This window comes from Convolutriloba macropyga, chromosome 14, assembly GCF_964194025.1.
Source record: "Convolutriloba macropyga chromosome 14, txConMacr16.3, whole genome shotgun sequence".
Lineage (NCBI taxonomy): Eukaryota > Metazoa > Xenacoelomorpha > Acoela > Convolutidae > Convolutriloba > Convolutriloba macropyga.
Window position 1 is genome coordinate 44,288,741 of NC_134481.1, and position 27,803 is coordinate 44,316,543.

At 33.4% G+C, this 27,803-nt stretch overlaps 1 protein-coding gene across 1 annotated transcript in view; it reads right to left on the reverse strand.

Annotated features, from left to right (window-relative positions):
* LOC142352944 (uncharacterized) overlaps window positions 1-22,092 on the reverse strand; it is a 60,586-nt gene extending 38,494 nt beyond the window's left edge. Inside the window, exons 1-6 of the mRNA XM_075405101.1 lie at window positions 21,645-22,092; window positions 20,832-20,978; window positions 14,856-15,020; window positions 8,179-8,334; window positions 4,032-4,226; window positions 2,724-2,876 (exon numbers count right to left, since the gene is read on the reverse strand). Coding sequence (XP_075261216.1) covers window positions 2,724-2,876; window positions 4,032-4,226; window positions 8,179-8,334; window positions 14,856-15,020; window positions 20,832-20,978; window positions 21,645-21,945 — 1,117 coding nt within the window. The 5' untranslated portion in view covers window positions 21,946-22,092. The remainder of the gene's footprint in view (window positions 1-2,723; window positions 2,877-4,031; window positions 4,227-8,178; window positions 8,335-14,855; window positions 15,021-20,831; window positions 20,979-21,644) is intronic.
* Between the last annotated feature and the right edge of the window lie 5,711 nt (window positions 22,093-27,803).

A 27,803-nucleotide genomic window follows, 5' to 3' on the forward strand; every position in this document is an offset into this window, starting at 1 on the left:
ACGCAACGGTAAAGGGTGCCAGAAAGTTAAATACATAAAATCAGCAAAATTAGGAAAAAAGCTGAGCATATATTTTTAGCAGAAGTAGCGCCAGAGTTTTTGTAGAATTGATATAGTTTCAAGTTGCAATATAGGCAACGAGTCCTAACAAAACTGTATCGCTCAAGTTAGGTATGTATATTAAGCTATAAATGCGTTCAAGATCCACAATTCTGACTGATTTAATGAGCGCATTGGGGCATGTAAATTTAGTTTAAAGCTTTAATAATTTAGGATGTGGGAGTAGTTAAATATTTATTATTTTAGCTTGTAAAAATTGATTGAAACTTGAAAATTTGCCATTTAAGAATGAGTTTATCAATTTTCACTGCTGTGAGAAATCGTTGCTACATTTGTTAATACTTTATCAATGCATTATAGTTGAGTACGCTATTAGTTTTTGATTGCAGGTCAAGAAATAAACAGCAATGCATCCTACAGCAATTACTGTAAGTTCCCAAGGCACACAATTAAACAAAGAGACAGGGAAACACAGACAGGGAGAGAGAGAGAGAAATAAATTGCAGAAAACGCTGAATCAAACTTGCATTTGAGCTTAAATAGAAATCAAAAGCCTTAGTTCAAATCTTATCTTAGAAATTGTTCCACAATCTAAAAAATTTAGAGAGTTAGTCGTGAATACAGATGCTTTAATTCTAACAGTTTGATTATCCTTCGTATCAATAAAGTTTAACTTAAATGTTTCTCAATTGAATGTTTCGGCAGAGGTACAAAATTCTCAAAATCAGTGGACTCCTGTCACTAGACACCTGTAAATAGACGCAGAACAAACATATTGAATAAACTCAATGGAACATTTTGATAGGCTAAATTCACTTCCTCATCAATTGAAATAAACAACAGAAAACAGTAACCAATTTTTTCAATATTTTTAAATTAGAAATCCTTCTAATTTTTATCTTAGTTGTCGGTAAGCAGCTGCCAATAAAAACAAAACAAAAATGAAACAATTCAAATGAATTTTCTTATTGGTTAAATTTAATTCAAAACCACTCATTGGTTGATATTATCAAAAAAAAACGGTAATCAATTCATGTGTGATTTTTTAACTAAAAATCCCCATATTGAATCTTTGAGATATTGGATGTAAACAAGTTGCTAAAGAAATAGTCTTCGTTTTATAGATAGATAACTTAACCTAATTGTTTTGTTTAAAGACAAAACAGCCAAAATATGAACTTAAATGCTATCAACTTCGAAAGCCTTAATCCATCTATAAATGCTCAAAAGGGCGCATTAAATTAGGCAAAATTGGGGTTTATAGATACAATCAGTGCGGATTAGAATTAAATAAATTGTTGAATACAGTTACACACAGTGCGGAAATGGGATTCTTAAAATGAGCAAGAAAGTTTTTTTGTAGTGCGGGAAAATTAGTATACAAAGCTTTTTATTTCGACTTCGCTGTTAACTTTTGAACACTTTTGCAAACAACGGCTGTGCAATTCTCTTCAGTTTTGGCGATTTTGCTAAAGTATTGATCTTTTTTTTGAAGTTGTTCAATTTCAAATGTATTGAAATAAAAAATGGATAAGAGATACTCAGATCAGTTAGATTTGCCCTTGGCAATTTGAGTACCTCTGTGACATCAATATCTATTGGCATTAAATTTCACCAAAACTCTAGCAAAACTGATTAAATTTGGAAACTTAAAGACTTTTACTCCTGTATCATTGTCAACGTTAATCAATTTTGTTTCAACGAGATAAAAAATTCTACAGCCAGCAAGAAAACAGAAATAGCTGAATTGTATTTGCATTTTTAAGATTTTCTGGCGAGATTAACATCCTCTTGCATAATCTTGCCAGATTCACATCATGTCTTGATTAGGGCAAAATTTTAGAAACTTTTTGATGAACTGTCGTTTTAATTAGGCTTATCTGTTCTTCTAGAAATTTCTCTAGTTGTGTGGCTATTCAGAACTGCCTATTAAAGATTGGTTTTTCAAACTTGAGAAATGAGTCGCTTGAACTTCAAAAAGGAAGATTTTACAACACAAAATTTGGATTTATAAACAAAGCATTTTCATTTGTTAACTTCATATTCAACGATGATGTTTTTGCGAGTGCCTTGACTTTTTGATATTTAAATATTTCAGATTAGTTATTATAGTACTTTTTTCAACAAACAAATAATTGAAGAGTCAGGCTAATAGCTGCGATTTAATAGGAACAACAGATAGTCATTTCTCAAATGGCTGATCAAATAAATTTGCTTTTTTTCACACGCTATTCTGCTAAGCCAACTAAAGTTATTTTTAGAGAGAGCTTTCAGGATTAAATTTATGGGTATTTTTCTTATTTTTCGCTAGTAAATAAAACTTTTTCATTGAATGTAATCATTGTTTATTTTTGTTATCTTCTTTCTTTTCGTTTTTGCTGGCATAACTTAACGCCTGCGTTTCCTAAAATACTTATGCGGGCTAGAGCAAATTAGACACCCCTTTACTTAATTGTCATTTTCTTATCAACTAAAACTGCTAAGAATAACCCAGGTTGAGGTCCAGGCCCAAATTGAGCTAATATCAGACTATCCAAACTGAAATGACCTCTGATCAGACTTTCCAGATTTAAACGCTCAAAAATGGTAATTCGCCCGCACAAATTTGACCCTTTTTCCCCGGCTCTTCGAAAGTTGGGCAAATGGAGACGTGAGTTAAGAACCTGGTTCGGGGTACCAAGCGGTGCAATTGGTCTCGTCACTCTTGTCATCACAGTCGTCTGTGCCATCGCACTGCCATGCTTGAGGAATGCAAAATGAGTTGTCATCACATTGGAACATTCGCTCGTCGTCACTATCAGTCGATGCGCACGTTACTAAAACAAAATGGGATCTATTCTGTTTCATGACCCCCAGTTACAAATTATATGTTGTTATATAGCACGTTACTATGTAAGCAAATAGCACGTGCGGCTGGGGGTCATACAAATTTATGCTCACTAAGCTGGGGGGGGGGGGGGGGGGCAAAACAGAATAGATCCACAAAATGATACTGGGTATGATGGAGCTCAACCCAGCTTAACCCGGGTCGAGATGTCAGCGCCGTTGAATGCGCTGAAATTATGTAAGAAATGCGCTGAATTGGCTGAAATTATGTAAGAAATGCGCTGAATTGGCTGAAATTATGTAAGAAATGCGCTGAAATTATGTAAGAATTGCGCTGAATTGGCTGAAATTATGTAAGAAATGCGGTTAATTGTCTGAAATTATGTAAGAAATGCGCTGAATTGGCTGAAATTATGTAAGAAATGCGCTGAATTGGCTGAAATTATGTAAGAAATGCGCTGAATTGGCTGAAATTATGTAAGAAATGCGCTGAAATTATGTAAGAAATGCGCTGAATGCGCTGAAATTATGTAAGAAATGCGCTGAAATTATGTAAGAAATGTGCTGAAACTTTGAAAAGGCGTTGGAAATTCAAAAATTCAGCGCATCTTCAGCGCACTTCTTACATAATTTCAGCCAATTTTGAGCACTTAAGTGGGCATGGAAAAATTTCACCCTCACCCAATTATGCTGTTTTTATACATATAGCAACGATTCATAAATTCGAACTGGAAGTTAGCTTACTGAAATTTATTCCTAAGCTCGTTAATAAATCTGATTGAACAAATTATAAAATTTTGCTTAATTTTTATTCTGAGATGCTGAGTATTAACAGAGAATTAATTCAGTGTTTCACAATTCTAGAGTTTTGATATTGTCCTGTAAAAATGAATGTAGAGCGACAACCAGACGACAGGCTAACTTTGACGGGGGTACTGGGGTACTTGTCAAGTGTAATGGTAAGCGCACCTCAACACACCCTCTCCCGCCCCCTCGTTGTAAGCTGACAATAAAATCGCTTGATAATGAGCGGGACTTCAGCCTAGGAAAAGACGTATTTTTGGCAGAAATTGAGTCAAAACTAGTAAAAAATTTTATTTTAATGTTAATCTATGGCTTGAAAAATTAATTTTCAAATTGCTCACTGCTCTGGTCCGCAACTCCAGCGTCGTCCATGACTTCTTTCTGGATATTGTAGGCAGAGGAATCGTCCAGGGATGCCAGAGTGCGGAACTTCTCAATTGCGAACAGCTGACTCTTCTTAACTGGGTTTATGTTGCACAAAGTCACACTGGGGAATTCTAGGAAGTCCTCAGAAAGGACTTCCACATTGACATACACTACAAAAAAGACACACCACTTTTTTGCAAATCGGCACCAAATAGCTCACAATCACTGATGCCGGAATTTTAAGCTTGTAAGAAAATGTATTAAAATTGATAAGATTTTTATATTTTTCTAAATGTGGAATTCTTTATAACTATGCAAAACTAACTATAAGAATGTAAGAATATGAGAATATAATATAATTGAGAGCTTTTAATCCTCTAATCTTTTACTTATACATTAGTGACTGCTTCTCCGACCAAATTGAAATGGGATTGGGCATCGTTCAGTTTTAGCTGATACCATCATGATATGAAAATTTGAGAGAGAATTTATCTCTTAAAATTAAGAGAACATATCGGAAAAAGTAGGCAGAATATCGGAAGGAAAAGATAAATATTTAATTAAACACAAAATGACAATATTTCATCAAAGGCAAAACTATAAAAATTGATAAAAGCTAAAACTACCTTAGTATAAGAATTGATACAGAGTAAAAGTATGAGAATCACCTGAATCCAGTTTTTAATAAAATGGCCACTGTAGTTCTCTTATTATACCTTGTGAAAAAATGACATCGCAATAGAGGTGAGATTTTTGTCGTTTTTATAACAATAATATCGCTATGCTTAAAAGTTAAGCGGATCATAGGAGAACAATAGCTTGCTTATATATAAAAAGGCCTGATATCTAAAAGCATCGAGAACTGGAATATGTTACCAGCAGCATTTATAGTTATTAACACTATGCATGGTTCAAATCAAACTTGAGGTGATTTCTTTTTGATCAAAGTACTGAAATATCCTGCAAGCTTTACGTTCATTTTTTCAGGTTTTATTAGGAAATAAAAATTATTTTGTCAGGCAAACGTATCTCTTGTAAGACTTTAAGAAGCTTAATTGTTATCGTGTGAGATTTAAACACTCTTCGACAAATTTTCTTCCAAAGCTTTAATCAAGCAATGCATTATTTGATAACGGCTGAAATGAGATTTTTTTTCAAATTTTTGTCAAAACCTACCCGTTAAAAAAGTTCTATAATCACTGCTGATAAATTGATTCTTTAGCTTTTTTGAATTAAACAATTGCCAAATAAAGTGATAGTTAGAACTCTCTCTCTCTCTCTCTCTCTCTCTCTCTCTCTCTCTCTCTCTCTCTCTCTCTTCATAATATTAAAGCACTTAAAGTTAAGTTTAAATCAGTCTTTTTTAAAGTTTTAGTGCATGCCTAGAAGATTTGAAGCACAATTAATTTTTTATACACAATTTAAGTAACTGAAAACAAAGTAGGAGCCCTTTTTTTCGGAGAAAGCACCGAAGAAGCTTTGAGCAACAATATTGAACGTGTGAGAGTATCATTAAAAAAGACATACTTTGAGAGCTTTACACAAACTGGTGTAACTATCCATTTCCCTAAAATAATCTGATACCAAACATTGTTCGTAATAAAAGCACTTGATTTGTCCCCGATGTTTAGTACTAACGTGCGAAAAATAGCTTGACAGTGATCATTGTCTTTAATAAGTATACTTTTGCCAACAAAAGTGCAGGAAGAAAATTTTTTAGAAAATGTGTTTTAATTACCGATTTCTCAACAGTTTTTGGCTTATTTTTTTTCTGTATTTTCAACACTTTTTTGCTCTCTTGGATTCTAATTCATCAATTTATTTTTTTCCAAAAAAACCGCGGTTTCCATATGTTCATATGTTGTTAATGTTGATAAGGAGCTGGGACAATTTGCCTATGATTCTATTTCAAATCGCAGTACTCAAAAGTACCACTATTATCTGTAAATAAACAAACTGAAAAGCCTATGAAGCTCTCACTCATAGACAATTTAGACACAAAGATGTTGCTCACATAAACTTTGAGATAGGACAACCTTATTATTTACTATTACGAATCGAAGAGGGGTATTGCTGTTGTTCACTTTTGATAAGCTAAAGCAATTTTTTTCATGACTTTTGACTTCTTTTTATTTTGACTTATTTCATTTGAACATTTACTCCCTTATTTGAACCCTGACTTGTGCTTTTGAACATCGGAATATTAGAATTGTATAGTTTGTAATGTACAGTAAGGTGGATATGTTGGTATCAATCATTTGCCCACCCCCCCCCCCCCCAACTACGCTCCCCACGCCTACCTCCTCCAACCACCTAACGAACCCCTACTCCACCTAGGTGCCCCCTTCCGCACCTGACCCTATTAGTAACGAAAAACTTTGTCTAACTAAATTTCCGTTTGTTTTTTTATAATATTATATTGGGTGAGGCTACATGTCTTTTTAGCTAAAGCAAATTTGGTCATGACTTGAACACTTGACTTTTGTTTTGAACTTTGGCTTCTCTTTGCGAACATGGGACTTCAACACAAGCTTAATTTTGAGACTATATTAATTAGGAGCTGCTTGCAGTATCCCAGGTTGAAATGCCATTTTGAGAAATTGTTTTCTCATAACACGCTCTTCTCATTTTTAAGACTACAGACATCCCCACCCACATGCCCACCCTATCTATTCCCACTTATTTACCTATTACCTACGACACCCAATACCCCGCCACATAATAACTGCAAGCCAAACCTACATACTTCCCCGATCCCCACCAATCCCCTTCCACCTCCACGTACCCAGACCCCTAAACTAGAAAATGAGTCTGCATTTTTTCAAACAGTGTCTAGTTTCTCCAGGCTGTTAATTTTTTCGTTTTTATTTTTATTTATTTTATTTTTTCATATTTTATGTTAGTGATAATATTGCACAACTCTTTGAGCTGTTTCCGGCTATATTTTTTGTACTAACTTTTTCCCGTTATTTCCGCTCCTCGATCGTATTAAGACTGAAATTAAGGTAAAGCCCTCAAAAGCATCATAGGCAAATTATTTTTATGTGTTCAAAAACACAAATCAGTAGCCATGCGTATCATTGGTTTTTATTTTACTTCTGAATCATACTCGGAGTTCAAACTGTGCAATGGTCTTCGCTGTGACCACTGTAATTTCTCCATGGGCTCATTTTACGTAAGTTAATTACGCGACCGATGTCCAATAAATTGAATATAGAAACTTGATGGTGTAATAATTTTTAACGATTCATTTTTTTTAATATTAAAGTTCCAAGCGTGTGTGGAAGCGAATGACCCTAAGCACATATAATTCAAATATAATACATTATTAGTTTTATATGCCCCACTTGTCGCAATGTGCTATGGTGAAAATCTGGGACAAACTTATGTAAAACAAAACACTGTTTAAATCTCAAGTAATTGTAAAAAATTATTTATTGTAAGAGGACTGCCCAGTAGTGAAGAGACGGCAAATTAAAATGAATTAAATTTGTGTGATCAATTAGTATGATTCTTTTTTGGCTAGCTCGATCAAGGGCCAACAAGAATAAGGATAAAAGGACCCAATTAAGTTTTTTAAATTTGATTTCTCGCTAGTGGATGGCACCAAAAGACGAGTAGTTGCTAGAGTTTGCAAACTGCTGAAAAGGATGGATTTTTTTCTGACGCAATTTTTTTTCTGACGCAATTTTTTTTCTGTTCTAGGGATTTAGCTGAATAGTTATTCTATTCCATTCCTCAAGAGCTTTTTTGACAATTGAGCATTCCAGTCTTTGAATAGTAGTTTTGGAGTTAAAAACTGTTTCCCAGTTCCTTTGTGCTCGTTTATACTTCAACCTGAAGTACGGAGTGTGTTCTCTTCTGCTTGTCTAAATGGTGCTAGCTGCTCATTTTTCAGTTTCCAAATTGATATTGAATTGTTTTCATTCCACAAGTCACACGTTTTTACGCTATAATAAACTAATTTCCACGTCGCCCATTCACCCGGTTACAGTACCTAAATACCGAAATGAGAGAAAGCCTAATTGGGGGGTTAATTTTTGGGGGGAGGGGGGGGGGTAGGGTTGGTGGCGTCAAAGGAGAAGTTTCAAAAATTAAAATTATTGCGAAACTTTGTCTTACCTGGCGAGTCATCGAATTTGAGAGTGAGTAGAGTCATTTGGTAGATGAACCCAAACCAGCAAATGAGCCAGACCAGTGCCCAAATCACTCGCCAGAAAAACCGAGGAATCAATTCTATCCCGTTGATCTGGGCCACGTCTTGGACTGCTGGGGTACCTGAACAAAATTTAAAAAGTTGAACAACCCTTGGGGGTCAGCAGATCTAAAATTTGCGAGAATCTTGCATTATCTGAATCTTGTTTGAACGCTCAAAAAAGTATAGTTCGAACACTTAAATAATGCAACGATAGATATCGATTCACACCTTTAATTGGTAGAAAAAGAGCCGATCTAGTTTCAGAAGCTGGCAAAAATTTCGCAAGATTATTACAAAATTTTGAATTCCAACAAAAAAATTTTAAAGGTATTATTTTGAGGTGATAAACATCGGAAAATGACATAAAAAGTTTAAACAATCTAAATTGAAAGCAACACTGTCAGTAAGTTTCGGTACAGCTTTGAGGTAAAAAAGTTGTCCAAGATTGTTAACGTCATGCCATTCAAAAAACAAAACAAGCAAATATTTTAACATGGAAAACTTTTGTTTCCTTATAGTTAGGTTTTGCATGCAAGGAAATTAGAGAAATTTTGTGCTGAGCAATTTCTTGTTCATTCTTGAAGTATTTTTTCACATCTTCCCTAACATTTCAGCACTATAAACTTCTGAAAACTTCAAAAATTCTATGTAAAATTTAACAACGATAAACCAGGCTGAATTCAATTTCTATTGCTTGCCTTGATAGGGGGTCTCTAATCTGGCTCAGTACAGGATTCGAACCCGCATCTCAAGCCCCGTTTTCTAACCCCGGGTCGAGGTTTATGGGTGACCTTTTGTAAGAAATGCGGTGAATGCGGTGAATTTTTGTAAGAAATGCGGTGATTGCGGTGAATGCGGTAAAAACATTCACCGCATTTCACCGCATTTTTTACAAAAATTCACCGCATTTCATACAACACTTCACCGCATTGGCTTTCCAACGTTTACTGAATCTGATTTAAATTCACAAGAAATGTCATAGAAGTAAGTGAGAGTTGGCGCAGAGGACTAAGAAGTTGGAGGCATGCAGGAGGTAAGAGCTTTGAACCCTTGTAAGGAAGCTTCTCAGTCAACGCGGTGAAAATAAATAATTCACCGCATTCACCGCAAAAAGATGTGAGGCATAGGCGGTGAAATTTTTTTCACCTCATTTCTTACGAAAATTCACCACGAATTCTTGAACCGGGACCATTACAAAAACTGTTTTTGAGCTCTCGAACTTGGGCTTCTTACTGAGAACGCAGTGAAAATAAACAATTTACCGCGATTCTCCGCATTCACGGCAAAAAGATGAAGGAAAAAAGCGGTGAAAACTATTTTTTTCACCGTTTTTCACCGCATTTTTTCCAAAATTCACCACCAAATCTCGAACTTGGTCTTCTCTTATAACCCTTTTCTCGTTCTTTCTTGGTTCTCAAGGCGTCATCTCTTTAGACAATTAAAGGATGAAGTTAAGTCAAATTTTTCCACTTGACAGTTTCCGGTAGAGTTATGTCAAATATTCCTTATGGAAAACTTAAATTAGGATGTTCTCTCTGAAGCTTCTAACTAATAGTCTCTGCGGAAATTTTCTGAGGGCATATTATAAAGAAACTGCGTTAACTTGGGTCAAATAAGTGCTACAATGATACGAACAATACCTGGAGACTTCAAAAATCACGGGGTTTCCAATTTTAATGGATATTATTCCGTCTTATGACTTGATTGGCTTATTGGAAACAATTCTTTGGACTCTTGTGTAAATTATTTTTTTTTCAAAAATGACTATCATTTTTCTATGCCTTATCAAAACTGATTATCATTTTTCAATGCCTTATCAGTTCAAAAACACTGTTAAAAGAAATTTGCTGATCGATTTGTGAAACTTGATTTTTTGCTGGACAAATCACAACTCATTGTGAAAGACTTTAAAGGAAATATAGCTTACATTTTTTGTTAGTATTTTTTTCAGTCAGTCTCTCAGATTTTCGTTTAAGAGATGGCCACTCTCAGTTCTTTGATTTAGCGACAATCAAGTCTTTTTCCTCAATTAGAAAAAAGGCTTCAAGAGTTATAAATTTTTTTTGCATTTGCTGGTTAATTTATATCTCAATGAGCTGTTTGCGACAGGAAATTAATATTGGAGTAAAAACTTCATTAGTAGTAATTTTTTCTTCTTCTGTCAATTGTTGAACAAACTTTCTTAGAATTTGAATAATGACCCATGATATATAAATAGCCCATTCAAAATAAACAAATTCCCTTATATTTGATTTTCATGGCATGCATCTTAAAAATATTAAGCTTTTGTTAGCTCAATGAGCCTTCGAGACTTGATCTTGGTAAGTTTTCGTTTAAAAACTGCTTGTAATTTTGCAGCCGTTAGATCTAAATTTTTGCAGCAACGGTGGAAAACTTTTTAAATGCTTTCTAAATAGCTCACAGTAGTAAAAAAAAGAGCACACGCTCTAATAAAAGCAACAAAACTGTTTGTTTCAGCGCGGCGCTGTGTATTTTGAACTAGTAAAACGTCTTTGAATGACTAACTGATGAAAATGAAGTCCAGACCACCGTTGTCTTCGTTTTCGTGGGAAGGGATTTTTCGAATAGAACTCCGAATGCACTGAAAGACTTCCCATTTCAAGACAAAACGTTTTTTCAAGGATTTGATTTCGACCGCTCAAAATAATTGCAATAAGCGTTTTTCTTTCATTAAAAGAGAAAGAACTTATAGACCCCCCGACCAATTCATGTAATTATAGAACATTGGCAGTATTTTAGGACTGATTTATCGATAATTGTTCCGACCCTCTTGAGGGGGGAGGAACTATATACTCAAATGGGTTTTTTTTGTTCCGTGAATTTTCGCCGCTCGATATTTTCATCGTAGAGAGTTGAGACTGGTATCATTAGAAAGCTCGTCCAGCGTAAAATATGGAATTAAAAAGATCTTTTTAATTTTCGTTTTCTACAGAGAGTTATCGAGGTTTAAACTTCTGAGAAAAGAAGAGTCATTTCACGTTGTTTTTATTCACATTTTCCGGAATTTTTGCCTAAATTTTCGTCAATTTTGCTAAAAATTGTTATAATTTTTTAAAAAAGTGTCGTTGATTTTTATTTTGAAGACAAACAAGCATTGTTGATTGTTTTGATTTAACTTTTTGGTCAAAAAATCTGGATAAACATTTCAAATTTTAGCCTTTTTCATCAAAAACAGCACGAATTAAGCTACTTTAGTCCACTTTGATTAAATTTGCCGACAGTACACCCCCAAACAACACTCATACAACCTTTGTAGACTCAGAGAGGGGGTTTTTCTACTTCAGAGTCCGCTGAGAGTGCACTGTAATTAAAACTTTGCCGTTTTTTGCTAACTTTACTTGTTGATTATCAAAAATGCAGAATTTATTTTGAGTTTTCAACTAACAAATTATCTATATCTACAACAATCGAAAAATCAATTGTTTCTAACGGACAATATGTAATAGCAGGGCTAGTTTTGCGCTATTCTTGGACTGTTACAATCCAAAAAAACGGTTTGTAATCAGTCGGTCTTTTTTTTTTTAAAAAAAAGAGTTTTTTTTAATAATAAAGAACAGAACATATCAAATCAAAGCTCAGGAGTGATAGGTCCAACCAATTTGCTTGCTAAACAGCTCCAAGCTAATGCATTTAGTTTTTTAATTGAAAGTTTATTGTCGTTTCTTTCTTTAAAAATAATTGACTTTTCAATAAATAATGGCTTAATTAACTTTTCCTCTATTTTTCTCTTAATTTCTTAAGCTTAGTGTCAGCAAAGAAAGACTGCTTCTTCTTTCTACTGATTTAACATTTATTTTCGGTTTCAATTCTAAGCCTGAAGTTATTGTTTTCTGGCTTTGATACTACAAGATTTCAGATTTTTGTTTGTTTTGATATTTGCCAGTTTTTCACGTTTTCTCTTTAATTTTGTCACATTATCACATTATTGACAGTTCTCATGTTACCTTATTAGCATTAAGAATAACACCAAATTGAACGTATTAAAATCCTGAAAGATATACATCATCGTTTTAACCGCCTCGACGCCTCTTTCTTGAAGAAATCAATTGAATTTTTTAATTTTGTCTCTAACTGTCATTTATACTTTGTCGTTTCGGTCGTATGAAATTTCCTGTATAATGATAGCTTTCATTGGTTTTTCATGGAAGAATAGACGAACCGATATTCTGATATTAGTAGATAGCTGATGGCTTTCATGACTTTGAAAACAATCGTTTTATAAAATTAAAAAAAAACTTTTTAACTTCGCAATTTTGTTCTTTTTATGTTTTTTTTTGTTACCTAATCTCATTAGTTAATTACAGGTCAAATATGACATTATGGGTGTCAAGGGAATAAAAAGGATTGGTGTCCCAAAATCTTTTTTTAAAGAATTTGTTATGACCTTACTGACTTCGACACCGGTTTTTCACAAAAAAAAGTAAATTAATTTGATTTTTGTCATACTCGACGTTCTTTTTGTAGATGCAAGAAATATTCTGGATAATTACAGTTCTCGAGGGCTTCCTTTTCATGAATAAACGACCCTATTTAAATAGTTCTTTTTGTAATTCATGCCTGTCTTGACATTGAATGTAATATTGTTTCGAAAAAAAATTAAAAGTATTACATACTTTAGCACTTCGCTTTTTTGTCTACTTGTTACCTAGTCTTACTGATGAATGGCCACGTACTACATTATAGCTGTTTGAAGAAGGCGCAATAAAATATATTTTGAGTGCCAAAATTTGGCTTGACGGTTTTGACAGCGTTTTCTGGCAAGTTTCAATTGAAATTTTGTTTGTTCTTTGTTGTTCTTTTTAGCCGCTTTAAAAAATGAATAAGGACAGGTCCTAATGCCCTTCTATAGAAGCAGTGGTAGTCGTAACTTTGTGGTAATATTAATTGATTCCTAATGGTATTTATTACTTTGAAGTTAACTGTTTCAAAAAAATAAGTTAATTTTTTTACTTTACTGTTTTTGTTCTTTTTTGTATAATTGTTACCAAACCTTTTTATGGACTGGTCGTATATGTTTTCTGGTGATTTATTTTTTATTTTTGTTTAGTTTTAGGTTTATCTGACGGTATGTTGACTTTGTTATTAAATTTAGTTTTTAAGAGGAACATAAATTTTTTGATGTAATTAATGTTTGTTGTTGTTGTTGTTGTTGTTTGATTTTGCTGTTCGTCTTGACTCGCTTTCTTAATATTGACATATTACAGCAGTCTAATGCATCAATTTTTACTCCACTGATTTATTTGCTTTGGAGGCTATCTTATCGTTCATACAGAATTTTTTGAAAAAGACTTGGGCTTTTTTGGGATTCGCAAAAAATAAGTTTTGGGTTTTTCTATCTGTTCCTCATTTGGCAGACAATTATGCCAAAATTGTGGATGGGCGGGGTCGGAACTTTATGTGCCATCGCACATTACCGAGCCGCCTTGTTTTTTCAAAAATGATTATCATTTTTCTATGCCTTATCAAAACTGATTATCATTTTTCAATGCCTTATCAGTTCAAAAACACTGTTAAAAGAAATTTGCTGATCGATTTGGTGAAACTTGATTTTTTGCTGGACAAATCACAATTCATTGTGAAAGACTTTAAAGGGAATATAGCTTACATTTTTTGTTAGTATTTTTTTCAGTCAGTCTCTCAGATTTTCGTTTAAGAGATGGCCACTCTCAGTTCTTTGATTTAGCGACAATCAAGTCTTTTTCCTCAATTAGAAAAAAGGCTTCAAGAGTTATAAATTTTTTTTGCATTTGCTGGTTAATTTATATCTCAATGAGCTGTTTGCGACAGGAAATTAATATTGGAGTAAAAACTTCATTAGTAGTAATTTTTTCTTCTTCTGTCAATTGTTGAACAAACTTTCTTAGAATTTGAATAATGACCCATGATATACAAATAGCCCATTCAAAATAAACAAATTCCCTTATATTTGATTTTCATGGCATGCATCTTAAAAATATTAAGCTTTTGTTAGCTCAATGAGCCTTCGAGACTTGATCTTGGTAAGTTTTCGTTTAAAAACTGCTTGTAATTTTGGAGCCGTTAGATCCACGTTTTTGCCGCAACGGTGACCAACTTTTTAAATGCTTTCTAAACAGCTCACAGTAGTAAAAAAAAAAGAGTACACGCTCTAATAAAAGCAACAAAAACTGTTTGTTTCAGCGCGGCTCTGAGTAATTTTAACTAGTAAAACGTCTTTGAATGACTAACTGATGAAAATGAAGTCCAGACCACCGCTGCAAAATATTTGTTGAGTGAAAAATAAATCAATCTCTTACTGTTGTTCTTCAATATTTACCAAATTTGGCGATGTAACAGGTAAAAATGGGACTGGCTCTAAGTTTGCCCCCCCCCCCCCCCCCCCCCCCCCAACCAACACAATTTTGTTTTCAGGAGTCTGTGTGAACAAAAAATGCGCTCGCTTTGTCGCTGATGGCGGTCTATTTTATAAGGGTCCTAAGATGGACAAATTCTACAGAGAAAAACTATGAAAACAATTGTGTTATGAAGCCAGTTTTAAAAAATGCACAAACAAAATGTATCCAGACCAAATGAGCAATCTTTTAGGGTTCCTAAAACTAACCAGTATTTTCTATGAAATGCCCAATTAGATCACCAATTGTGTCAATTTCTGGCTGGTCTTCATTTTCGGCATTCGAACCATCCGGTAAATCTGGACTGTTTTCAAGATCTTGGGTTGATCTTCGTTTTCGTGGGAAGGGATTTTTCGAATAGAACTCCGAATGCACTGAAAGACCTCCCAATTCAAGCCAAAACATTCTTTAAGGATTAAATTTTGATCACTCAAAATAAATGCACTAAGCGGTTTTTTTTCAAAGCGTTCGGCACTTAAACATTGCCCCCGTTTGACCTCCTAATAGTGGTAGTTTTCTATCCGCGATGTTATTTTAATCATACTTAGTATATATATGTTAACTTGTAAGAGATGTCTCGACTATTTTCAGTAATTTAGAAAATGGACTCAAATAGACTATGAAAAATACTTTGAATATTTGGTTATGTTTATTGCATTGCATTGCAAAAGCAGCATTTCATAATTTTTAGACATTTTGGGCTTTTCCTGATCAAAAGTGACAAAACTTTGTCATATTGTTTTTTTATAATTAAAAATTGTTCACGGTTAAAAACCGGTAAATTAACCGTGACGAAAAACCACGAAAGTCCATTAATTTTGTCACATATATTCACTAACAACTTAACAATTATGCTAAATTTAGGATTTTATTGCATGAATTCTTTTATAGTTATTTAAGACCCAAATCAGCTAAAAGACCTAATTGTTCTTGTGAGTCGTGATGTGGCTATTGGTGAAACTGGAAATTTATTGTTCCGACCCCACATGTGGGGGAGCAACTATATACTCAAATGGTTTTTATTTGTTCAGACAATTTTGGCCGATCGATATATTCATCGTAGAGAAATATGAGTGGTATCATTAAAAAGCTCATCCAGCGTACAATTCGAAGTAAAAAAATTAATTTCATTTTTTTTTCGAGGATTTATCGAGGTTCAAATTTTCATGTGAACACGCAATAAAAAGACTAGTTCTGGTGTCATAGGTACGTTTACAATAAAAAATCGAATTCTATTTGACAGCTCTTTTTTTAGAAATTTTTCGTAGAAACTTTTCGTCTTCTTTTAGAGGAGTTATCGAGGTTCAAATTTTCATGTGAACACGGGATATCAATCGAATTCTATTTGACAGCACTTTTTTCTTAGAAATTTTTGTTTTTTTTCAGTCAACTAGAGACTAGCCACTTTTCATATTAAGGTTTCGTTACTGATAAACCTCATTTAAACCTCAAATGAATCCCAAGGAACAAAAAATTTATTTCCAAGGGATCGCTCATGTATTTTTTGGATTCGTATCTCAATTTTCGAAATTTTAAATGAAATTTTGATTTTCTTCTTGAAGTTTCACTAAATTTTGGAATCCTATGGCATAAATTCGTCGACTAAAAGCGCAATAAGTTTGGTAATGATCATTAAGTGGCCTATCTAGTGCTTTGAGCTGACAGCTAATGGCTGTTAAGACATTGAAAAAAGTTTTTGAATTTTTTTAAATGTTAACTATCCATTAACTTATTTTTGTGGACTGTAAGTCAGTCTCAGTAACAACAACAGCCCGCTCCTTATTACTGCAACCAAAAAATAATCTAGTTAGCGGTTTTATCTTCTAACTATTGGTTAAATGGCTTTAATGCCACATTATTTCATATAAAGCTTTAATTTTTAGACCTCTCGTATTGTTGGTTCCTTTTGAAACCTTATCACGTTGTCCTGAAATGGATGGCTCCCATTTTTTTAGCGAACACGTTCAATGGATCATAGATATAATTTTCAGAGAAAAAAATTATGGTTTAAGTGGCTTCAACAATTTCTTTCGCACTTTTTTATTGTATTTTCTTCATAGTCATAAAACTTATTGTGATGTCTTAATGATTACCTATACATGACAAACATCTTTGTCCACACATAATGATTTAATTGGGTTTATTTATTGATTTTCATTGGAAGGTATTGAATTTAAAGGCTGTTAAGACTTAAAAAATGTTTTTTTTTTTTAATTTTTTAAACATAATTCAATCTTAAGCTTTCTTTCGTGAAATGTAAGTCAGTCTCAGCAAAGGCAGAACCACTTTTTTTGTACTTCAACAAAAGTTATCTAGTTGGCGGTTTTATCTTCTAACTATTGGTTATATGACTTCCTTGGCACAAGATTTCATTTTTTTCTATCTAATTTTTGGACTTTTTGTATTATTGGTTCCTTTTGAAATCTTATCCTGTTATCCTAATATTAATAGCTCCCATTTGCTTAGAAAATTTTTTCAATGGAGTATAGCTATAGTTTTCAGAGAAAATCTTATGGTTTAAATGGCTTCGACACTTTCTTCTCGCGCTATTCTACGAAAATTTTTGGTTTCTGCCTCTAGTTGTAGTTTGTTTTGATGAGCATAAGTCATATTGTGATGTCTTATTGATTAACGCTGCATAAAAATATCCGTGCAATCACATTGTGGCATACTTCAGCGTTTTTTATGACGTTCGTTGAAAGCTATTGAATCTAATGGGTGTTAATTCTCTACGTTTTCTTGAAAAGTTCTTTTTGATCATTAATCAATCTCAAACCTGATTCTGTGAATTGTGAGTCAGTCGCAGTAATGACAGAACAGAAACCCTTTCCTTTCTAATAAAACGCAAATTTATCTAGATAGCGGTTTTATCTTCTAACTATTGGTTTTTTTACTTCGATGCACAAATTTTCATAATTTTTTTTTGCATAATTTTTTTTCGTAATTTTGGTTCCTTGTGAAATCTGATAACATTATTCTGATATTTCAAGTTCCCATTGGCTTAGAGATTAGTTCAATATATCGTAGATTACGGTTTCAGAGAAAAGTTTATGGTTTAAATGACTTCGACACTTTCTTGTCGCACTTTTTCACTGAATTTTTGTTTTAGTCTGTAATTGTTGTTGTTTTCATAGTCAATGACATGCTGTAATCTCTTATTGATAATTTTTGGACAACAAATTTTTTTTTGTCACATCTTGGCATAATTTAGCGTTTTTAATTGCTTCCATTGAAAGCTATTGATTTTAATGACGTTTATACCGTGGGTTTTCAAAAAATTTTGCGGTCTTAATGTATTTTCATTGCCATGCGAATTATTGTGATGAGTTATCGATAACTTAAAAATAAAGAATATTATTGCCCTCCCATCGAAGAATAATTTAGCGTGTTTAATCATTTCCATTGAAAGCTATTGAATTTAATTGCTTTGATACAAATAGTTTTCTGAAAAATTTCGTGAATTTAATTTATTTGTTTAAAGTTGTTGTTTTTCAAGTCATTTTGTAACAATAAAAACAATCCCGTTGCTGTTGAAAAATTAATGGAAAACAGAAAAATTTTTACCGAAATGTTCTTTCTCTAAAGGCTTTGACACTTTTCTCGATTATTTTTTTCAGTTCGTTTTTTTTGCCGTTGTTCTATTCTTTAGGTAGCCGTAAAGTACTGACCGGCCTCATAAGTTTGTTATTGCCGGTTAAATGAATGATGATACCCAAAGTAGTCAGTTTATAACGAAAAGCCTGAGAGTTTATGATATTATACATTTGCAAATAATTTTCAGATTTTGTTATTTTTTTCGTCAACTTGTAACTTAATCTCTTCATTGAGAGATCCTATCCAATTCCTTGAATTTCAACATTTGAAGTGTTAACTGATAATAGGTGCAAACTGATTTTTTGTTTGGTGGACAAGAAGCTTTTTCATAAAAATTTTAGGATAGGTGTATTTGTGTTTCTTTTTCTCTTCTCTTAGCACATTCAATTAATAACAGATCCCAATGATTTTCAAATGTGGTCCAAATGAACTTATTTATTCTTTCAGTATAATTTTAGCTGATTTATTGTATTTAAAAATTGAAATAGCAAAACATAATTTTCAGATAATAGCTAATGAATTTAATGGCTTCAATAATTTGTGTTTTTGCAAATTGTTCGTAATGTTTTGAAATTTTCTTCGTCTTTAGTCCGTTCCTATGGCTTAGCCTAACCAACGTCAGGTCTCATTGGTTTCATCATGACGTTTCAGTAAATTTATTAGGATTTATTTTGATATAAGCCAAAGACTCATTAGACTTGGTTTATTTGGTTATTATTTGGTTGAAAATAAGTTGATTGATTTTTGATTTTAACATCATTTTTTCTGCTCTTAGTCGAATTGCTACCTAGTCTCTTTCAGAAACATCCACCTGCTGTATATTTAGGAAAAACTAATTTTGTGTAGTTAATTTTTTATCTGATTGCATTTGACGTTGTTACTACGTGCTTTTAAATTTATTTATTGGGTTTCTGCCAAGAAATTTTTGTTTTTGCGTATTTTGTTGTTTGTTGTTTTTTCTCGTAGTCTTTTCAATGGCAGATCTCGTGAGTTCTGTAATGAGGCATGGCAATAAGTAATTCAATTAGTAATTAGGTTTTGTAACATTTTTTAAAAACTCAAACATCTATTTTTGTTATCTCTTCATTTAGTTGACAATTAAGTCAAAAATGTAGATGAGCTCGGGTCGGAACATCATGTGCGAATGTGCGAACGCACATTAGCGAGCCTCCTTGTTTCCTTATTCGCAATTTGAGTTTTTTGCAATCAATAGCTAATTATTTTTTTCATTTCGTTCAAACTGACACCAAGTCGTTAACAATCATGGAAATTAGATACTGTGACCAAGTGACTGTGCGGACAACAGTGACGGTCAGTGTATGTCTAACAGCTACGAACACGTGTCACTGTTCTCCACGCTAGCTTAAAAACATGCATTGTGAATTAATTTGAACAACATTTTCTACGTTGAAGCAAAATGGGACTAAAATTGCTTTCTGTCGCAATTGTTGACGCAAGATTACAACCCTAATTTGAAAACACGGTTGTGGGTAATGTTAACAATTTAAATCAATTTTACTTGTGCAAATTTAGCATTGCAGGGTGATTGTGCCAAACTTCAGATACACTTTTTCCGTTTCTATTGGAGACAAAAGAGCCTAACAAAGTTTTTCGAACCCCTTTGTTGCTTAATTGATATTGTTAGAAACTGAGTATAGTCACTGGTTTAGAACGCCACGAGAAAAATTCAAGTAAGTTTTAGTAGAAATTTTAGTTTTAATAAGTGATTAATGGTATATAAGATGTAATGGCATAGGTTACAAAAAGAGCAGCAATAATAGCGCTTTAATAGAAAAAAATCGTCATCCATAAAGCTCAATATAACTCATTTCAATGTTAATTTATCTGATGCAAGTAATCTGATGCATGTGTATCAAGCCTCAGTGAATTTCAGATTCTGCTTTAGGAAACATAAACATGCTGTTCAAAAAACGTTCATAAAGTCCATATTTAGAATGATGAACCGAAAAAAAAACAGAAATCGGAGCTGACGCTCAAAAACTACTCTTGTAAAAACGTGACAAAATTATCCTTTTCAATTATTAGGGCTCATATGTTGCTGTTACTGAAAAAAAGCAAGCATAAAGTCTGTATACAGTTCTATATAGAAAAAAAGAAAGCATAAAGTCGCAAAAAGAAATTTTGGCGTTTTCGCACTTAAATGTTTTGAGCATGCTCTTCGAGACCCGGAGGAAATAAAGAACCTGTACGCGTTAAAAAAACAAAAAGCAAAGTTTAAGGAAAACATGGAATGGGGGTAAAGTGGAAAGAAATCTGTTATCTTCCTTCAACAAAACAGTAACTTTTTCAATCAAATAATCCGAGTAATGATTATGAAGTGTTATCTTGCACGATAATATCAAAATACTTGTTACTGTTTTTTTCATTTTTTGGAAAAGTAAATTCAAATTCTCTAATCAAAATTTAATAAAAAGTACATTCAGTTGCAATGGTTACATAAATTTTGACTCACTGTTACTTTAATCGTCATATATCTAATATGATTGTAATCATGCAAAATAAACTTGCACTTTGGGGTGAGGAATCTTTGGTTTCTAAAACGAGGGTAAACAATGCGTCTCTAAACTCACCAGTATTTTCAATAAAATGACCGATGAGATCGCCAATTGTGTCAATCTGAGGCGGATCTTCGGAGTTTTCTTCTCCAGCTCCTCCTCCTGTTTCTTCTGGCGTCTTTTTGACTTCAACTGGATTCTCGACATCTGGGGTTTTCTTCCCTAAAAAGAATACAGTTAAAAGAACACTTACAATTGGATCCTAAATAAAGGCCAACTAGACACGGAGGTTTTTCTTTATTGACCTCCCAGCCCCTGTCCCCCCCCCCCCCCCCCCCCCCTGTTTTCAGATCTTGCGATTTTCAGATCATGTTGTTTCATGCTTTAGCAAAAATGTCAACACTTTTCTTTTCACTGCAAAAAATATGGACTTGGAATTTTTATCAGAGTGGCTTAAACTTGCCATGAGCTCGAAAGCACACAGTAGCTCCAAGAAACTAAATCTTTCTTGAACACCTTGAATTGTTCTCATTTCTGTAATCAAATGGTTTCAACAGTCTCTCCTCGGAGGCTTATTTTTTCAAAGAAACCTGTACGTAAAAATTTAACTGTGGAAACCCGGGCTGACCACCCAGAGTATTTCAGTACTGAACAGTAGAAATCCAGAGCTGTATATAGACATGTTTACACTTGTACATTCCCTGTTCATGTCAAATATACACTGATCAGTATTTTTTCAGAGTTTATCAAGCAGTTTCTATGCTTACTAAACTTAGCAGGATTGTAATCAGAATTTTTTTTTGAAACACCACAATTTTTATTTCCAGCTATTTATCTATTTATATTTTGCTATCATAACTGAACAATCAAGTTTGTAAGTTTTCTAACCATTAGTCATCGCACTAGGATTCTTTCCAGCTCCTGGAGTCTTCGAAAATTTCACAGAATCCAGTCCGTTACTTTCTGATTTTTTCGGACCATTTTTCTCTTTAGTCGTGTCGTCATCAACAGACGTTATCGACGTGTCTTGTTCGTTCACAGGGGGCGATTTTGGGTTTTTATCTGTAATATCGCTGAACTTTCGGTCCCGATTTTCGTTCACAAACAGAACATCGCCCGGTTTTCCACTGGACCGCCTCCTTTCCTGGCGAGGAATCGCTTTGGCCGCTTCTTCAATTTCGGTGCTCATTTAAATTATGTTCACAACTTCTAATTGAAGATTTTTTAATGACTGTTAAAGTCACTATTTGTAAAACTCTCATAGAAAACTGCGAGCTACGATGAATTTGTAGAACAATGTTTTCGCTTATAGACGTCAAAAATTAATTTTCAGCGCCGCAGCAAAAAGATCAAAGAAATCTAATTTTAAAGAGCTGACTTTTGGCACCAGCCGACCACACTATGAGCAGTGATTAATTAGCAAACCAAGTCGATAGTAAAACCATATTTAGCTAAATTTGCATCTATGACTTTGCGTGACTATATCGTATTCGCTCAACTTGCCCAATCAACGGCGCAGAAAAAAAACGCGCCAGTTAACTTGTTTTTGAATGAACAATTTTTGTGAGCAAAAAAAGTCAAAACAATGCTCAAAAGTCTTTTTTATGGGGTACTTTTCGAATTTACTGACAATTCTGTGTCCTAATTGAACATCAGTGAATAAAACACTCCTTTTCAATTAATTTATGCCTTGATAAAAAATTGGTAAACGTGGCATTAAAATAGTTTTCTTTTGATTTCTTAATTAACAGGTTAAAATTTTTTGAAAAACTTTTTAATAAACAGTGAAAAAAAATTAAATATATATGGATTTTAATTGCTAGTATGTCTAGCTGGCTGCATTTTTCAAAAAATGGAACCTAACTGATCTCTTGGGGGGGTCTAGACTTGCAAAAATTGTTTGTTGTATGCGTTTTTCTATAAATATTTGATGATCTGCTTGATTTTTGTTCAACAATAGTCTTAAAAATCTTTTTATTTATGAAAAATTTTGTTGGTTCTCGGCCGTTGATTTCATTTGTAGAGAGCAAACTTTTAAGCAATTTGGCGAGAGATCGCAAAAAAGTGGGAAAAATTGAGCGACTCTTTCAATGCTTTCTTCTAATTATTCACAGCCATATGACATCAACAAAAAAATTGATCCTCCTGTACCTCAAGATCAGTAAATTTGTAAAAAAAAATTTGATAAGGAAAATGAATCTATCATGTCGCCAATATGGGCTTCGGTGTACTTCGTTTCGTGTCTCATAGCTAAATTATGTATAAGTTCAATGTGGAGAATTTAAAAATTTTTCATAATAGAACATTTTGATTGCAAGATACTATCGAAACAACCGAAAAATGGAGTTTTGCAGCACGGAACGTCTAGAGGTTTAAATTTAATAAATCTTTATTATGTTCATGCTAACAGATTTAGCGTTCTCCTGGAGAAAACTTTTTATTACTTTATTACTGGAAAAATAATTCTTTGCTCGAAACAATGTTTTTTTTTGTCTGTGGAAAAGTATTTAGTACAACACATTTTTGTGTGAACGTTCAAATAAATGTACCATTTTGCCATTTTCATCAGATTATTGACACCAAAAACAATCATAAGATATTTAATCTGAGACTTGTAAATCATTTTGCTCAAATTATGCTGAAAACTTGTTATCTCATAATTATTAAGTTGAAACAACCAAAGGAGATTGAAAGATTTTTCTATGCGATATACGAAAGTTTTTCATAAGTTTTACAGTGATTTAATTTTGGTTTATGGTAGACTTTAGTTTTTCTTTATTGAAAAGCTATCATGACAAAACCAGTCTCAACAGAAAATGTTTATATTCCACCCTTTGCTTTTTTTAAAGAAATTATGTTTTTCTATGGTGACAAATAACACTTTTTGGTGCTATTGAATATTTTTTACAGCTCTGCATTATTGAGTATATACAGCTCTGCATTATAGTCATTTTGGTTTTAAAGAAATATTTACAAAAGCTTAAAGACTGATTTTTTTCCACATTTTGGTGCGCCAATCAGTTAAAGATCTTTGGTCAATTACAAGAGGTACATTGAAAAAAATGAAGGAGCGCATCATCCAACTTCATAAAAAATTTGGAAATACTGATGAGATACAAAAAACGTAGTTGATAAAATCTATAGCAGCCTAAGTAATTTTTTGCTGTTTTATAATGTTTTTTTTCAAAAAAAAGTTGACACGCTTAATTTAAATTTTGAAGTAAAGCTGAAAACCATTTAAATCTCTTTCGATAAACAAAAACTGAATGAGAAGATAGCAAATCTTTTTTATTCTGAAGTTTCACTCTAAAATTTATACTTCTACTGATTTTTAGTTTTTTTTGAGCATACATTTTTTTTAAAAAAATGAAAATCTCCAAAAAACAATTCTCAGCAGCAGTTTTGTCGTTAATTGTTTTGATTTCACGCCTTGTTTTTTCGCTAAATTTTATTTTATGGTATTTTATAACCATTTACAGTTGAAATTTCATAATGAATTTACGCCTGGTTCAGTACTGATATAGACTGGTAGATAAGTCCGGCAAAAATGTAGATAAAAAAGTACTATTGCTTAAGGTAACGAAGGTCGGTGATTAAATTTCAGCTAAGGTAACGAAGGTCGGTGATTAAATTTCGAAGGTCGGTGATTAAACTATGTGCCACCTGTCAGCTTCCGTGACGGTCAAATTTGAAGATGATCAGAATATTTCAATTCGACTATATTTTTTGTTCGTGTCCACCATCAAATTCTTGACAGTGTAGAGTTCTTGATACATTTATCAATCTCCCATCCACATTGTGTTAGTTTTGCATAATTATGACGCCATGAAATCCGGATTCTTTGACATACCGCAGTAGCGTATGAAAAGGCCAAAAGAGCTCTTTTTGTCATTTTTGATTTGCATGCCTTCACACAGCTGTATTGGAGACTTTGGATACTATTACGGTGGTTGGATTAACCATTATCAAGTAAAAATTTCGTAAATTTTGGTAAAAAAAATTCATAAACTTTTTTGGATAACTATTGCTAGGGAAAAAATAGAACAAAAAAATCAGTGAAGCACTGAACCACTAAAGAAGTGCTTTTATAAAAGGTTATCTGTAACCTAAAAACTTTGAGTGAATACTTAAGAAACCGATGTGAACGTTACAATGTAATCAAGCGATATGACCATTAGCAATTGATTGGAGCCAATTTACTTTTAATCATTACGCCGCAGAGGTATACCCAATTTGTCTCTTGCAAAATTTCCCGATCTGTGTATCTCTTGTTCGTTCTATTTTTTCCTTCTATGCATCTATTTAGAATCGGCGATGTAGAGTAACATTAGGGTCAGTCTCTTGATAAAAATATGCTGCTCTCATTCTATGCATCTATCTAGAATCGGCAATGTAGAGTAACATTAGGGTCAGTCTCTTGATAAAAAATATGCTGCTCTCAATCGACAGATCTTCAAGATTACTAAGGTTGCCTCAAAAAGTGATATTACAATTTACTAAGTTTTTCAGGATCTATTCTGTTTCGGCCCCAGTGTTTTTTATGACCCCCAGTTACAAATTATATGTTGTTATATAGCACGTTACTATGTAAGAAAATAGCTCGTGCGCCTGGGGGTCATAAAAAATTTATGCTCACTAAGCTGGGGGGGGGGGGGGCAAAACAAAATAGATCCGTTTTTCAATATCAATTAAAGGCTGAAAACTTGAAGAATGTTTGCTGTCTTCTGTCTCCAAACAATTGAAACAAAGTTATATTGACTAAGTCTTGTACCAAACACCAGGAGTTCAAATACTCTCATAGGCTTATTAAATCTTTCTAATTAGTTAAAATTACGTTCTTATCTACACTTTTTTGCTTAATGTGACAAGGTTTTAAATTTTTAGAAGTTTTGCAAAATTTTGACTATATTCGTTTATCTTATTCCTCTTTATTTTTCTTTTTTCTAGTTCACGTGTATGAAAATTAAGGAAACAAACCACTTGAGGGCTCAATAGGGAGCCAAATGGATTGAGTCAACCAGTTTTTATTTGAATTTACTAAAGTCTCCCGTAAAAAAAATGCACGAACTCAGACTTATTGCCAGTAAACGATGACGTATTGTCTTGATTGTTAAATTTTACTGAATTGGCGTTCTGTATTGATTACAATGTTATGTTAACTTTATCAGAAATTTTGTTTAACGGCAACATTTTGCCTCAAAATTTTGTAAAACTACACGCGAACTATTAACTTCTGGCAAGTTGTTATATGTCAATAGACCTTTTAGCGAATACAAAAAAGAGCTGACAATTTTAACTAAAAAATCATTTCAACAAGTGAAACACAGAGCATAGAAGCGAGCGGTTTGGCAACTTTATCTTCAATAAATTGGAGCATAAATCTTATGTTCATTTCAGGGTATTATCCCAACAACTGGGCCGAAACTACTTCTCTCCAGTGTTGCTCCATTGTGTTCTAATATGTATTCAGCCGACTGTTAGTTTTTTGGAAATAGATATTACATAAAAGCAATGACATTTGCAATTGTTTGACTCAATTGGCGTAAAACCTAATTAATGAGAATTTTTTCTATCAAAGCAAGTTTTTCGAAACCTATTCTTTAAAGGTAAATAGAGCAATAAAATTACAAAGCTCAGACTAAAAATTTTGTTTGAATTCGTTAACATTGTGTTACTAGCAGAATAGAGAATTTCGATTCCATTATATAGGGTTGGAGGAGAAAATTATTAGGTTTTTCAAGTTTTTCAATACGCCCACATGTGCTTATTTTATGATCAAACTGTCATTGAAGTGAGGCCAAGTAAAAAAAAAACTGGTTGACAATGATGATAACGACTATAAAAAAAGAAGTCTAAGAAATAGTAGAGAAATACGCTTGCGAATATAATATGGATGAGTGGACTGAGCTCAGTTGATACCAGGCAAAGTCGAGTTGAAGCGCAACACGTATCGATCAGGCATCAAAGTTAGTTATCTAATCATTTTAGACCACCCTTCCAAACACGCAAAAGGTATTGACTTCTAGAGTTTCCCCAACTTATTAGGAAAAGAGTTGCTCAAAACCACTCCGTCACTCATTTTAAAGGTTCTTAGGGCAATGCAAACATGCTGACTCCGATAAATTATCTACTTACAAAATGTACCCGTATTGTTGCATTTTTTATCGGATTGTGTTTAGTTTTTCCCATTGACGAACATTTACATTTTTCCAATGGTTCCGTATTTATGGTGCTTTGTTGCATATATTTCTTTTAAAAAATTGTGTGGTTGAACAAAACAGGTGATACTCAACTGTATTTTTTAGAAAATACAAAAATAGATGCCATTTTTTTCGATGTCTCACTCATTCGTGTCGTCGGGCCTCGTCTCAACTCGTCCTCGCCTTGTCCTTACTCCGCCGGGCACTAGTCAAAAATTTAAAAAATACCCAGCTAATGAAACTTCGAGGTGGTTCAACTTAGTCAATTAGATTGCAATTAAATCATAGAGACTCATATAAAAAACTGGATCTTTTCCGTTTGTGCCCCCCTGTACCTCATGCGCCCCCAGTTACAGTGTCCTTACATAGCAAATTATTATGTAGGAATATGGCACGTGCGTCTGGGGGGTGCAAATAGTATGCGCCCACTAAGCTGGGGGCACAAACGGAAAAATCCAAAAAACTAATACGTAACATAAATTTTTTACCGCCCATTTTTTCAGGTTTTTTTGAGCGCTTAGTTGCCCCCCCCCCAATCTCTAATTTTAACATTGCTTGCCCTAATTAGTGGCCTTCTCGCACAAGTAAAATGCCAATTTTAACTTGTTCTCATGTGTTGAGATAAAGCGCTTAGTTTTGGCCTTTTGATAATCTAAAAACTTTAGAATATAAAGTTCCCCTCGTGTATTCTTCCCAGCACTCGAGCCCTAATGTCCGTGCGCTAAGTGCCTCAGTCTAATAACGTTTAATTTCTAACATATACTTTGTCGCTGTGAAGTCAAAACTCATATTAGTGGTACTTCCTGTTTGACGTTTTGAATTTGAAGTTTTCCTACCTTGTAAAAAG